At 40.3% G+C, this 13,971-nt stretch overlaps 2 protein-coding genes across 7 annotated transcripts; one reads left to right on the plus strand and one right to left on the minus strand.

Moving 5' to 3' along the window:
- Nucleotides 46-8,021, plus strand: LOC109704203 (pentatricopeptide repeat-containing protein At1g80550, mitochondrial-like). 6 transcript variants are annotated; one of them, XM_020224997.1, is made up of 4 exons: nt 46-1,577; nt 6,944-7,081; nt 7,496-7,539; nt 7,618-8,021. In XM_020224997.1, the coding sequence occupies exon 1, from the start codon at nt 125-127 to the stop codon at nt 1,220-1,222; it is 1,098 nt and encodes a 365-aa protein (XP_020080586.1). In that variant the 5' UTR covers nt 46-124; the 3' UTR covers nt 1,223-1,577; nt 6,944-7,081; nt 7,496-7,539; nt 7,618-8,021. The 6 variants fall into 6 exon arrangements, with proteins under 6 accessions (XP_020080586.1, XP_020080577.1, XP_020080568.1 ...); XM_020224988.1 differs by having other exon boundaries at nt 6,944-7,539; XM_020224979.1 differs by having other exon boundaries at nt 7,420-8,021.
- LOC109704241 (40S ribosomal protein S11) lies at nt 8,397-12,295 on the minus strand. Its single transcript, XM_020225005.1, has 6 exons — nt 12,153-12,295; nt 11,083-11,123; nt 10,894-10,994; nt 9,041-9,185; nt 8,868-8,957; nt 8,397-8,743 (listed from the first exon to the last, which is right to left on the minus strand). The coding sequence occupies exons 1-6, from the start codon at nt 12,162-12,164 to the stop codon at nt 8,653-8,655; spliced, it is 480 nt and encodes a 159-aa protein (XP_020080594.1). The 5' UTR covers nt 12,165-12,295; the 3' UTR covers nt 8,397-8,652.

The raw sequence follows: 13,971 nt of genomic DNA on the forward strand, positions 1-13,971 counted from the left end.
GACTTGAGCCGGGCTTGTTTGGCCTTCGAAAATTTGGCCCAAGGAATCCAGCCCACAGATCTGTAAAAACTGCAGATCTCCTCGTTCGTCCTCGCCAATTCTCTCTCCTGGAAAGCAGGCAGCAATGCTCTCCCTCCCTTCCTCCGCCCGTCTTCCTCTCCGCTCCTCCCTGACCTCCCTCTTCTTCTCCACCACCTCCTCCTCCTCCTCCTCATCAAGCCCTCCGCCGGCCCCCCTCGACCCGGACGCCGTCCTCGACACGCTGTCCAGCTACGCCAACGACTGGCAGCGCGCCCTCGAGTTCTTCCGCTGGGCCACCTCCGCCTCCTCGTCACCCCTGCCCCCCTCCGTCCTCGCCCGCATCGTCGACATCCTCGGCAAGCACTTCGAGTTCCCGCTCGCCCTCTCCCTCCTCCCCTCCTCCCCTCCCCCCGACACCAAGGTCTACAACCTCCTCCTCCGCGGCTGGCTCAAGGTCCGCCGATGGCGCCGCTGCCGCGAGCTCTGGCTCGACATGGACCGCAACCGCGTCCCCAAAGACCTCCACTCCTACTCCGTCTACATGGACGCCCTCTCCAAGTCCGGCAAGCCCTGGAACGCCGTCCGACTCTTCAAGGAGATGGCGCGCAAGTTCGCCCCCGACGCCGTCGCCTACAACACCGCCATCCACGCCCTCGGCCTCTCCCAGGGCGCCGACTCCTCCATCAGGCTCTACCGGGAGATGCTCGACGCCGGGTGCCCCCCCAACGCCGCCACCTACAACACCATCCTCAAGCTGCTCTGCAAGGAGGGCAGGTTCAGGGAGGCCTACTCGTTCGTCAGCCGGATGAAGAAGCACGGGTGCGAGCCGAATGCGCTCACCTACCATTGCTTCTTCCAGTATCTGAACCGGCCGCAGGAGGTTCTGGCGCTGTTCGAGCGGATGCTCGAGAGGGGGTGCCGGCCGAGGACGGACACGTACGTGATGCTGATCAAGCGGTTCGGGCGGTGGGGGTTTCTGCGGCCGGTGTTTGTCGTTTGGAAGAAGATGGAGGAGCACGGGTGTAGCCCCGATGCCTTCGCGTACAACACGCTGATTGACGCCCTGCTGCAGAGGGGGATGGTGGAGATGGCGAGGAAGTACGACGAGGAGATGCTCGCGAAGGGGCTCTCGCCCAAGCCGCGAAAAGAGCTGGGGTCTAAAAGGTCGGATGAAGACAATGTGCTAAGTGGAGTCTTTTGAGGGGTGTGGGTGTGAGTGAGGATTATCGTCTGATCTTCGCACTCTTTGGCGGAAGAATAGATGGGGATGCTGAATGAGGCTAACATAAACATTTATAGGTCGTAACTTCGGGAAACCGAGGGAGAAGTTAGTTTGCCTTGTGCATCCTTTATGTAACGGCGGCCGTTCTTGACCAGTCATTCTGAAGTTTTGTTTGCTGGCTGGCGGATACGGGGTTTTCCTGATATATTTGAAGAATTGAGCTTTCAGAGAAATTCTGTGGCAGAAGAGCAGAGGGCATATCACGTTGGAGAGGACGGAGTGATCGAGGCGTCTTATACGAGCGGAAACTAAGAATTAATGGCATGAAATAACGGTATGTTTGCTACATTTTCAAATTTATTCCATTTGAAATTTTTTACTTCACTCTTAACTAAGTTTTATTATATGTGTGTAGTATTAACAAATGCGTCAGCGTAAGTTAATGAAATGGAGTCATCTTTATTCAGCTTGTTGATCTGAGAATTATCTTTTAGTTTACTTAATGGACGATTAAGATAACATATGTGAGAATTATTCTCTTTTGTATGCATAACGCGAATGAAGGCTAGAGTGAAATTTAGGTTAATGAGCCATAACAATTTTGTAGTTCTGCTTAATGGAAGATTAAGTTATGTGAACTCTATATTTGTTTCTGCGTTATTTCATACAATGATTGCATCTTATCAATGCTCTTTGACTTCTGTTATATATATATATATATATATATATTATAATATATATGCATAATTTAAGTCCTAATATGTCATGCCCAGGATTACCACGTTTTTCGGGCACGCCAACAGACCCGCCGTATACTCAGGAATTTTTCGAGTATACGAAGCGATAGCTGTACCTATAAACAAATCATAGCTACAACCAGATGGTAAAGAGCTGCTAAACTGAAATATATAAATAACATAAAGGGGTTCCTGTACATACAAAAGTCCGCAACCCAACTCGCTTCAGCGAGTACAACGACAACATAACAATATGTACAAAGAAAGCCCCAAACTACCTCTGGATGGTACTCCTCTAGCACGGCGGCAAGACTGGTAGGGATCTAGCTCGCGACTTCCTTCCCACGGTCCGAATCCGCAACAGCAACATCCGCAGACGAAGGCTCTGCAAAAAAGGTTAACAACTGGGTGTGAGAACTACTGCAAAATAGAGTAGTCCTCAGTCGGTATCGCCACCGACCTCAACGGCTCACCCACTAAGTCTACAGAAATATGTGCAAAGGATAGTAAGAAAAGCTGGAAAGGAATCTACAGCTACATGCCCCTATACTATAGCTAACTAACACCGGCTATTTGTAGATATGAAAATATATCACACTGACCCAATCTCATTAGGGACTGCGATACGCCCGTCCCGCCTGTCTAAGCTACATCGTACACCACCCCGAGGGCGGCCGGTGGAGAGCAAGGTCCAAACCGGACCACTACGACATCAACGCAAAGCAAGGTAGCCAGACTCCGGAGTGGCACTCGTGGGCGCGACCCAACCGAGTATGTAAGCGTGTCTCTGCCGAGCTCAATCAGGCTCTCACAGGCTGTAGTCAATGCAAATGGGTCTAATTGGTCTAACAACCAAAGCTCACGTGCTCTTGGCGCAATTTAATGCAAATCTTGGCCTACCGTCAACCACGACGGCATCCGACAGTACGAAACAGTCTACACACAACTGTAAAACGAGCTCGGCCTCCTAGTACGAGCGTAAACTCATCCTACACTAATCTGGATATCCATTTCGCACTAATAGCGGTGATACAAATTAAAAATAGCTCCTAAAGCTAAATCTGGTAACTTTTCAGAAACTGACAGTGTAGGTTTACTGGTTTTCTCCTAAGTTAATTCCAAGTTCAACATGTAAAACGGCATGTAAAACGGTTCTGAAATTAAGGCTCCAAATTTAGATTCCATAAAAGCTATGCAAATCGATGAATTGAGCTACTAAACATGATACTACATATGAAACATACATGCTGATAAAACTCCAATTTACGAGGAAATCCGACGATTTCGGTAAATATCAACCCACCTCGAGCGCTCATCTAATGTCGGCTAGAAGTCGATAGGTGGAAACCCACGTGCTCGCCCGACCTCTAACGGTGCAACCGCAACACCCACGCGCCCGAACGGTCCACTCGAGCAACGTCGAAGCCGAACGAGCTCGATCCGCGACTCCCTGACGAAAGGCGAGTGGATAGATAAAACCTCTTTGTGTTTTCAGTATTGATAAAATAGTTGATATGATAAGCGAGTAAATTCTAGCCTTTCAAAGGCTACATGTAAGATTTAAACCTATAGGATAGATGTAGAAGTAGCATTGCTCTTTCCAAAATGCTATGATGCTTAATTGTGAAGAACAGAATCAATTTTGGAAAATGTTACGGGACTGTACGAAGTGTAAACTTGCAGAAGCATATGTTTGGCTCTCTCACATTATGCTATCAAGTACATGACAGGATAAAATAAACTAGTTAAGGGACCCGCGCGATGCTGCCGGTAGTTATTTTAAAATTTAATTTTAAAAATTAGTTATAAAAATCAATTTCAGAATTTAAATGGTGCAATAAGTACATCAAAAAATTTTAGTATGCATAGTAATCCCCCATTAGTTAGTGAAATAATTTTAGTAGTTATCGTAAGCCTCCAGTAGTTAGTGAATGAGAAGAGAAATCATTGTTCGTGATTCTCGCAATTAATTTTTGTCAAATATAAAATTAACTTAAGCTGCATCAATTTTATTTATTTTTTAATATACAATTTATATGTGAATGCTCAATATTATAAAATTAATATTTATATCTAATACCAGTAGTCTAAATTATTTAATATTTATTTATATATTGTACATTTTATAACAATAAATAATAAATTATGTAATAAATTATTATATAATAATATATCTATATATACAAATAAAATACGATATATAATAAATAAATATATATAATAAATAAATATATATTTATAAATAAAATTATATATATAATAAATAAATATATATTTNAGAGAGAGAGAGAGAGAGAGAGAGAGAGAGAGAGAGAGAATGAGAGGGAGGTCCATCGCCCTCTCACGTGGTCCACGAGGCCGAAATGGCCTCGTGGACCCCGATAAAATTCCCAAATGAACCCCGCTTTTTTCTGCTCCGGACAAACCCGCGCCGCGCCGCTCCCGCAACCAGAGCTGCGCCGCGTGCCCGCGCGCCTGCCACGGCGCACCCCATGCCGGCGCCCGCCTGCGCCTCGCGTCGGCTCGCGTCCATGGCAGCGCCGGAGCCGTCCCCGCGCCAGCGCCCGTCCCGCGTCGTGTCGGCTCGCGTCCACGCCAGCGCCGGAGCCGCCTCGGCGCCGCGCCAGCGCCCGCTCCCGCTCGCGGCGCTGCCCGCGCCAGCGCCGGCGGCAGCCCGCGGCCCTCGCCCGTGCCTCGCCAGTGCCCGCCTCGCGCCACGCCCGCGCCCGCGCACCGCGCCGCGCCCGCTCCCGCTCGCGGCTCTGCCCGAGCCAGCGCCCGCGGGCCCCCGCGCGCCGCGCCCTTCGCCTCCTTGCTACACGTGTGCAGTTATTGAGGAATAATATATAGTTATAGATTATAGATAGCACACAGAAGCCCTCAAGCAAGAGTTACAGCTATGCTACAAATATTCTGCAATAATTCCTCCGATACAATGTTAACAACATCAGTTCATAATCAGAATGGTTATTCATGTTACTGCAAGCTAAATCATGGTCAAACACTGGCATGCCATGTCTAGGCTCGTTTTATTTGTGTTAGTCGTGTTAATTAGTAGCTCAAACCTTTTACAATTGCTTTTATTTCACTAATAGCCCATATGTAACTTCAAGAGTCGATTAAAGGTTTTCTTGCTATACTAAATATCAGTCTTAACTTCCAGTCTTAACCTCCTAAATCAGGAGAGGGTCAGGGATTTGTTTGCTGGTGATAAGATGGGAAAGATTAGAGACCGAAGGCCTAGATTTGATTGGTACAAACAAATAAGCAAACAACAACCCATTTCCCAGAAGCTACTACCTTGGCCCGAATAAGAGTTTCATACACATGAAACTTATTTTATCTTTACTTCTAATCATCTAATCCAATTGAAAATATGAAAGTATGTTAAATTTATATAGTAAATCTAGATTGCAATAGCAATTGCAGAAGCAATAGATGGCAGAAGTAAAGATAACATTATAACAAGTTTCATACTAGGCTATTTATAAAAAGTTTCATACAGAAAATTCTCATTACAAGAAAGGATTACATTATAACATCATAAGCTGTTCTCTTTAAACTAGCATCATAACCCCAAAAACCACATTTTTCCAAGAAATAATGAAGATTAATAGAACAACAAAACCTATTTGAACAACAACTCCATTCAACATGAAAGCTAATAGAATAATAAAACCCACTTGGATAACAAACCCATTTAATATGAAAGCTTATAGAACAACAAAACTCATTTGAGCAACAAACCCATTTAACATGAAAACTAATACCACAGTAAAATCCATTTGAATAACAAAATCATTCAATATGGAAGATAATAGAACAATAAAGACATTTAAACAACAAATCCATCAAGAGTCTAAGCTAATTGACCTATAAACCCATCCAAAATCAAAGCTAATAGAACAATAAACTCATCTAAACAATAAATTCATTCAAAATCAAAGCTAATAGAGCAATAAACTTATTTAAACGCCATTCCACAACATTAATTCAAACTAGAAAGATTTAGCCCATGGTCCAACAATAAATTCATCCAAAATATTAAAAAAGGGTTTTGATCGGAGGTTGGGGAAAGAAGAGGGAGAAGAAACTACATCGCGAACCTTGCTAGAGAGCAAGGAGGCCTCAGAAATGGACAACGATGCCCCTGCCATCGATGGAGATGATCATCGTGTTGAGCCCTAGGTCAAGAGAAGATATCAGAAGAGGGTCTCTAATGGTGCAGGGAGAAAAATAACGGGTCGGGTTAGAAAACTTAAGATTACCCCAGGCCATTAGTATGAGGATATCGATCCTCTTCCAATGGAATAAGATAAGTAATTCAGGAAGAATCTCATTCCCTAGTGAATCTAGCATTACCGGCTAGATTACTTGGTTCATTTACTCAAACACCGTCTTATTATTATTATTATTTTTATTCCTGTTGGATTACTGGTATCTTAAAAAGATAGCGACCAAACACACCCTAAAAGTTACTGTCCACCTCTCTCCATTCATCTTATCTCATACTTTTTCATCAAACAAATGATCTCACTTCCATTCTATATCTCTTCATGTCATGGAATGTAGGTGAATTCTCATATTTGCTAGTTGAACCCCTTATTTTCTTGCTTATGTTTAGGATATCTCTCCAGCTTAAAGTTAAAATGGCAAATTGCTAAACTCCTTCGGGCCCTAAACATGGAAATTTAAAGGTCAAACCTCTGATACTTTCTATCTCATAGGATAACTCCGTTCCACGCTACTATCCAATTAGTAGGACTTAAAAACTTTATTGCATTGCCATCATAGTTACCTGTTAGGATGTACTATTAAAAATCATTGAATTAAGATCATGGCCATCATGTTAAAGCGATAATCAAGGATTTACTTGCTCACTTTATGTCTATTCTTATTCACAGCAGTTTTATTATGCCACGTCGTTGTCACATGCTCTTTTTTTTTTTTTTTTAATGGGCAGTCTGCAGTGCTAGCGGGCAACAAGAGCTCTTACTCTAGTGCGGTGAAGTGTTATAATGGCTGAACAATATGATATCAGGCAAATTGAGTTAACTCGCACATGGTGCATGTCGAAGAGTTTTTCACCTTACATCATGAGGTATGCAATTATAGTTGTCCTTTATTTTATTTATCATATTGGGCCCTGCTATAAAGAACCGGTGACCTCTCTGTTTTCCTGATCTGAAACCTTGTATGCTTCTGGCATATTGGGAAAATGAAAGAAAGATAGACATCAAAGGCCATAATGTTTAATTCCAGGTCTTATTTTTAATCTATATGTTCATTTCTTCATGAAAATAACAGTTTTCTGATAGACGAAAAGCAGTACCAGTGTACCTTACTCTTTTTGTATGGCGTCCTTTGATCTATGTGGCGCATTATGTCTCAGACATGTTGTAGTTTTCTTCAGTTGATTTTACATTCTTAAACTGTCAGATCCCCCATGCCTTCACATGTCAAAGGGTCGATGGCATCGTATGGAAACATTAGCAATAGAACAACTAATGTGCAGGTACAGACTCGGCAATTGATAATGTTGGAGACAATAGATTGAAGGTCTATACACTTTTCTCAGCTCATATGCAACTGTTAAGAAGAAATAAAATGTATCTAAACATATATATGCCTGCCAAGGTGAGGAAGAGAAGGAATGTTATCGTTCGCAGTTTTCTTCAAACTTGAAGAAAAGATCAAGTGGGCGTCGAGCATCCCCAACTATATATCAGGAAGTGAGTCCGCTCTGAGTGTTACAGTCGGTTGAATGCCTAATATTAGATGAATCAAAGATTAGTTTGTGCGAGGATTTGTGGTTTAATCCAAGCAAGCATTTGCTTGCATTAGAGTTTGAGTGGGTTTGTGATGTGTTGTTAAGCTTTACTGTGTTTTATTTGTGTTTTATTGTGTGTTTATGGGATGTATAAAGCACCATATTATAGAGAGTATCCCGAGTCATTGGATGAATATTCTCACGTAAAAACACTCGTGTTGTTATTTTCTGTCCTTGTTATTGTTTGGAGAAAGAAGTTCATAGTTTTTTCCCGTCGTTCGTAATGGACTATGTATAATGTGTAAACTTTCCTGCAGCGGAAGAATAGAACAGAAAAAGATTTACTTTCAAACTCTGGAAAAGAAAGTAGAAAAATAGAAGTAAAAGCTCTGCAAAATCAGACCATCCACTGCATCATCCTCCAAAAGAAATGATTGCTACAAATGTCAGCACGCATCTTAAACAAAATTACTAGCTAGTGGACGGCAGCACACCATGTTGGCAATCCTATTTTAGTTTGTATGTAAGCACGCACTGCAACCGGCGGCACCAGCAATCCTTGCATTGGATTTAAAATTAATGGTCAGCTAAGACAAAACAAGCATGACTACTACAGTAAACTTAACGAGAGAACAGAGACACCACAATGATGAAGAACTGCAACTGCTTAAAATTTCAGACCCACAATCTCAGACTCGCCAGTTCCCAAAATCAAACAGTTCGGATAACAGCATGGCGTAATCTATATCATTCTCTGTTCAAAAGCTCAGATAATTTCAGCCAACAAAATATCTCAAAAGCATAAAACAAATAAACCCTACAATAGCTGGCTCAGCAGCGTAAATTTTCTTCCAGCTCCAGCACTCTTAAAATCTTTTTCCTCAGGAAGCTAGCTGGCTACCTTAGGCTGCGGTAAAAGCCTTCTTACCACCGCCCGTCGATCCAGCCGGAATGACTTTCAACACGTTGAACCTCACGGTCTTAGACAGAGGCCTAGAAAAAACATAGATACCACTTTCTTTTAATTCGAAAAACCACGACATACAATTTGAGAACCTGAGTAAAACAACTGACAGAAGCAAACAATGCACTTCTTAAGAAACTCTTTTAAGCTCACCTGCATTGGCCGATAATAACATGATCTCCTTCCTTCACACGGAAGCAGGGCGATATGTGCGCAGGTATGTTCGAATGCCTCTTCTCGTATCTATAAATGCAGAAAACAAATTATTTCCTATTCACCAGACGAGTACTGGAATAGAAAACTAAGAAAAGATCAATTAAACTTGCCTCTGATACTTCTTAACATAGTGAAGGTAATTCCGACGGACAATGATGGTTCTGTTCATCTTAGCACTGTGGCATGTGCCTGCTAAGATGCGACCCCTGATCGACACAGTTCCGGTAAATGGGCATTTCTTATCAATATAGGTTCCTGCATAAGAAATTGACAGTGGAATCTCAGTGGTATGCTCATATATTCATTGACATTTTAAAATAATAGCTCAAAGAAGGTTTCCACATAGTCCGGCCCTTTTAGCATGCAATGATCCACAGAACAAGCAGTTTTGTGCTTGGTACAACTATGAAGCTAACAGTCTATGATTATTACCTAGACAACGTTCTGAATAGGCAAATGCAGTTTGCAGCGTGCCGGTCCACTGTATAGCGTAATAGTAGTATGCAAGCACATAAGCAGATGCATATGCAGTTTAGATAATTTTAAATATGAATATAGTGACTATAATAATAAGATTAGGGTGATAAGTATAAAGAAGATATACAAAAATGTAGAAGAAGAAGCAAATATATAACTTTAAACCTTACTTGAATATTCCTGAAGACATTGTGATTTTACATACATCGATAACCAAAGTAAATCAAGAAAATCTTGTATCACATTTGAGGTTTCAAGTGTTTGAGTAGCTAATGATAGATATACCATGCAGAATTCTGCATCAGATTACACTTTACAATAGTAAATTGCTTAATTATGTGCCTGTTATGCAATACCTAAGCTATATATGGATGCAACTTATGCTGCGTGGTCAGGTGACTATATGCCCTATCATCTGATAAATTTTCTTAAGGGTAAATAAACACAATAGGGTGATGCTATGTTTGGTGGCAATGACAACTTTGGCCTAAGGTCGCATTTGGTTGCAGAACAATTGTTACCATAAGGGCTTCTGAAACTGCATGGTTTCAGGATAATAGGAGTAGATTTCCATCAGCCACTAATCCATGCAAAAAATAGCCATGCCATTTATAGGTTCAATAGCTAAGCCTTTGTCTTCCATCTTTACGACATTTTGCTCTTTGCCCTCAGACAAGTAAAAAATCACTTTTGCTCATCTTTAGATATAAATGTTGATTGCAAATTTGTTTGCGCACTGGTTGGAAGTTGTTTATTAACTATAATAACTACGAGGATAAAGTTAGATCCTTTGGCTTTAAAGTGGGAAATGGAGGAGTGAGAAGAAAAGTAAATGCCAACATTTTCTAACAAGTGTAGTGTTTTAAGCCAATAATCTACCTTCTAAACGATTTGCAGGCTTTAATATGGGTTCATGCATTGTAGAATCAGGCAATCTGAGTTGTAAGGAAAAAGAAAGAAATTTGTCCATACATGGATTAAGTTGCCTAGGTTGATGCTCGCACTTCATTTTTTTTTTTTTTTGCAAGAAGTACTTCAAATTCAGTACAATTTACACCAAGAGCTTGCTAGTCATCGAGAAAGGGACTTGCTAAAATGCAAGATTGTCAAATAATGCCTGAAAACACCACTAATTTAAGTGAAAAAAATAATTAATGAATGTTAAACAGTGGTAAAGAAGTTAACCCAAACTACAAACTTAACTGCAGTATAGCGCCTAAACTACAACATCACTATATCAAGTGTCATGCAGGGCCTAAAACAAGATAAATCCAAAGATTACAAGGTTATCACACGAGCGCTAAAGCATGAAATATGCAACCGTAAGATAGCAATAGCAAATCCAAATGGTTCCACTTTGGCCTAAATTTTCCAACTAAAAGAGAAAAGAAGGAGAATGGATTGGCCCCACAATCCAGGAGAAAAGCACAACATCTCTGATTAAACATTGAAGCAGCATAGAAAGAATCAATTAATGAGACCAAACCTTCAATAGCTTCCCTGGGAGTCTTGAACCCAAGTCCGATGCTCTTCCAAAATCTGTTTCCACCCTTGCCAGGCCTCTTTCCCTTTCCAGATTTCTTTGAGCTGCATCAATCCCATCAAATCAACATCGATATCCCAGCTATCAATTAAAAAAGAAATACACTTGTAGTGATAAAAATTGCAGCCATACCATAAAAACACCTTAGGCTGCTTCAGGAACGCCTTCTCAGTCTGTCAGAAAAAAGGGACAGATTAGTTAAAAAAAACTCAATATTACCTATTTTTACATATGATCCAAAACAATACAAAAAATGAATATTGTTCATTAAAAACACGCCAGCCACATGATTTCAATGTCTAAATTAGCTATAATTTGTAAAAAATAAAAAAAGATAAAAATAGTACAGCCTTAGGCCTATTTTGGTCAGGCGGTGGCTAAAAACACTGTTTTTATGCTTTGGAAGACCCAAAAAATAAAAAAGCACCTCTAATCTTCCCCCCTCCAATACTATAAAATTGCTACAGTAACCACCACCATAGCAATTTTATAAAATTGTGGTGGCAACCACATTCCTCTCTAGTGGCGGTTGCCACTGCAATTTTACAGTATTTGATGAAGGAAGATTGGAGGTGCTTTTGGATTTTTTTTGGTTCTTTCCAAAGAATAAAAATGGTACTTTTAGGCACCGCATTACCAAACTAGGTCTTAAATTTAATTGCGATTACAATCTTCTACAAGTAAAACCATGCACAAATTAGGTAGGAAGTGCCATGATAAATGGTTTGGCCACATAATATGCAAGATTTGCGCGTACTATATTCTTGTTCACAAATCCTCTGTTGCCACTAGTAACTTTTATATACATGAACAATCTAACAACATCTTCAACATGCTATGTTCTCCTATACAAACAACAATTAAACTGAAAAAAAAGTAATTATATATATATATGTATAGCAAAGAGCTTAATTACTCATAATTAGCACAAACTCAGCAAGCAACGTCTCCATCACACAATAATTGACATAGAACAAGAAGATTTAAATCCTTCAGAGAACATATCGCAAATTATATATCCATTAGTCCTACGGATCTATGAAAATATCTATCAAATCGAACCTCTTGATCTATATTCCTCTCAGAATCCCAAAAGTGGCAAAAAACTAATCCGTTCGTTAACAAATTTAACCAAAAAGAAAAGAAAAGAAAAGAAAAGAAAAGAAACATCCACAAGAACAACGGTACAGATCCGAGATTACCTGCTCCGCCATGGTCGATCAGAGGGAGAGAGCGCAGAAACCCTAGGAGGGAGGTGGAGACGATACAAGCGCGGCGGAAGCAACGGCGTATCCGAAACCCTAGCCTCGGTTTATATACTTGGGACTTGGGAGTGGAGAACGAAAGATAGTGGATCCGTATACAAATTTATATGCGGGTTTAGACCCGATGTAGCATGTATGGGTCGGTCCGGTTTGTGTTAAATGCTCTAAACCCAAAAATTGGTGTATAACCAGTAAATGACACGCGCTTCGCGACGGATAATCAAATAATAGTTAGTGAATATAATGTTTTTTTAATAAATTAAAAGTTAAAAAAAATATAAGCAGAATTGATAAAATAGTTAGATAAGTGGATAACAAAGTGCATACAAAATAAAGATTAGAACTATATAAATAAATACTTCAAATAAAATGTGAGCAGAACTGATATTATTTATATTTAATTAAATGCGGGCATGTTTAAAATAGTTAGATTAGTGGACGTTGAGAGGTAGTAAGTATAGAAGTAAGAAAAAAAACAAACAAAGCTGTAGAAAAGATATTAAAACGTTGAGGGGTAGTAAGCATAGAAGTAGTGTTGTAAAAAAAATCTAAATAGTTACAGGGATGGCATTCTGAAACTGCACTATTTTTTTGAAAAAGAAAAAACTGCACCATATCAACAAAGAAAGTTAAGGAAAAGCGTTGAGCAATAGTAAACATAAAAATAGCATTCTGAAAACTTGAAAAAGTTACAGGAAAGATATTCTGAAAGTAAAAGCAACATGGATAGCTGGATACAAAGTAGGCAAAACCAACTAACTACATCACAGATTTGGAGGCATCTACATTTAGCCCAAAAATACTCCAAAATCTGAAGAGATTATAAGTAAACCATTCCTAAAGCCAAAACTACACAGGCAGATTACGTACAAAATAGACATAACAAAGACAGTATATCTTAATCTTTGAGACCCCAACATCTAATCCAAAAGAGTGGACACAGCGCCCGACGCAGCAGATTTTGCAATAGGATCAACTGGACCAAGGCGGTTTACCACTGTATAGCATTCCTGGATAGTGTGACATATCTTGACCCGATCATCAACATATTCATTCTTTTGTACTACGATAGAGACGCAGCAATCCTTTAGCAAATTATAATCTTGTATCAATTTATAATACTGTGCAATTATCACAGCGTGCTCTGTTGTCAGGTGATCGTACATATCCTTATAGAATAGATAGTTATCATAGTTAACATCTTTAACTTGCAAATTTAATTCCTCAACCAGCCTTTTAATAGCTAAGCGAGCCACGTCTTATTAAGCCTCAGCAGACGTGGAAGATTGGGCACTCTAACATCGAGTAGATTCAACTATAGTTTCAGATCGATGGATTTGAATATCTACGTAAGCAGGAAATTTTTCCTTCGCATCTACTGTCACGACGAACTGCAGCATATCCACCTGTAGTTGCTCACATATCTCTCGAAGAAACCTAACGTAGGAAAGTTGCACATTTGACATACCGGCAGCTGTAGAAAAGCACAAAGGTGTAATAGGGGAAGAGCAAGACAGAAGAGTGGAGGGTAAAGAGAGAAAAAAACAGTCAACAAATATAGAAAATAATGTATGAAATGCAATATTGGAGTTGAAAAACTAAAAAATTTGTTTTTGTTGGTACCCACCGAAGCAGTGGTGAAAACTACAGTTTCTGTTAGATGAAACACTAAAGTTACTATTTATAAAACAACAAAGCTGCTATTTTTGTTTTTGTCATGCACTGACAGCACAGGAAAAATGAAGGAATAAAATTG

Source organism: Ananas comosus, linkage group 2 (assembly GCF_001540865.1).
Source record: "Ananas comosus cultivar F153 linkage group 2, ASM154086v1, whole genome shotgun sequence".
In the NCBI taxonomy this organism is placed as follows: domain Eukaryota; kingdom Viridiplantae; phylum Streptophyta; class Magnoliopsida; order Poales; family Bromeliaceae; genus Ananas; species Ananas comosus.

Coding starts and splice junctions, on each gene's coding strand:
- LOC109704241 (XM_020225005.1), bottom strand. Junction 9,186..10,893: donor TCCCAGGGAAGCTATTGAAG/GTTTGGTCTCAT, acceptor TTTCTTATGCAG/GAACCTATATTGATAAGAAA. Junction 8,744..8,867: donor GTTATTATCGGCCAATGCAG/GTGAGCTTAAAA, acceptor TGTTTTTTCTAG/GCCTCTGTCTAAGACCGTGA.
- LOC109704203 (XM_020224974.1), top strand. CDS start 125: ATGCTCTCCCTCCCTTCCTCCGCCCGTCTTCCTCTCCGCTCCTCCCTG.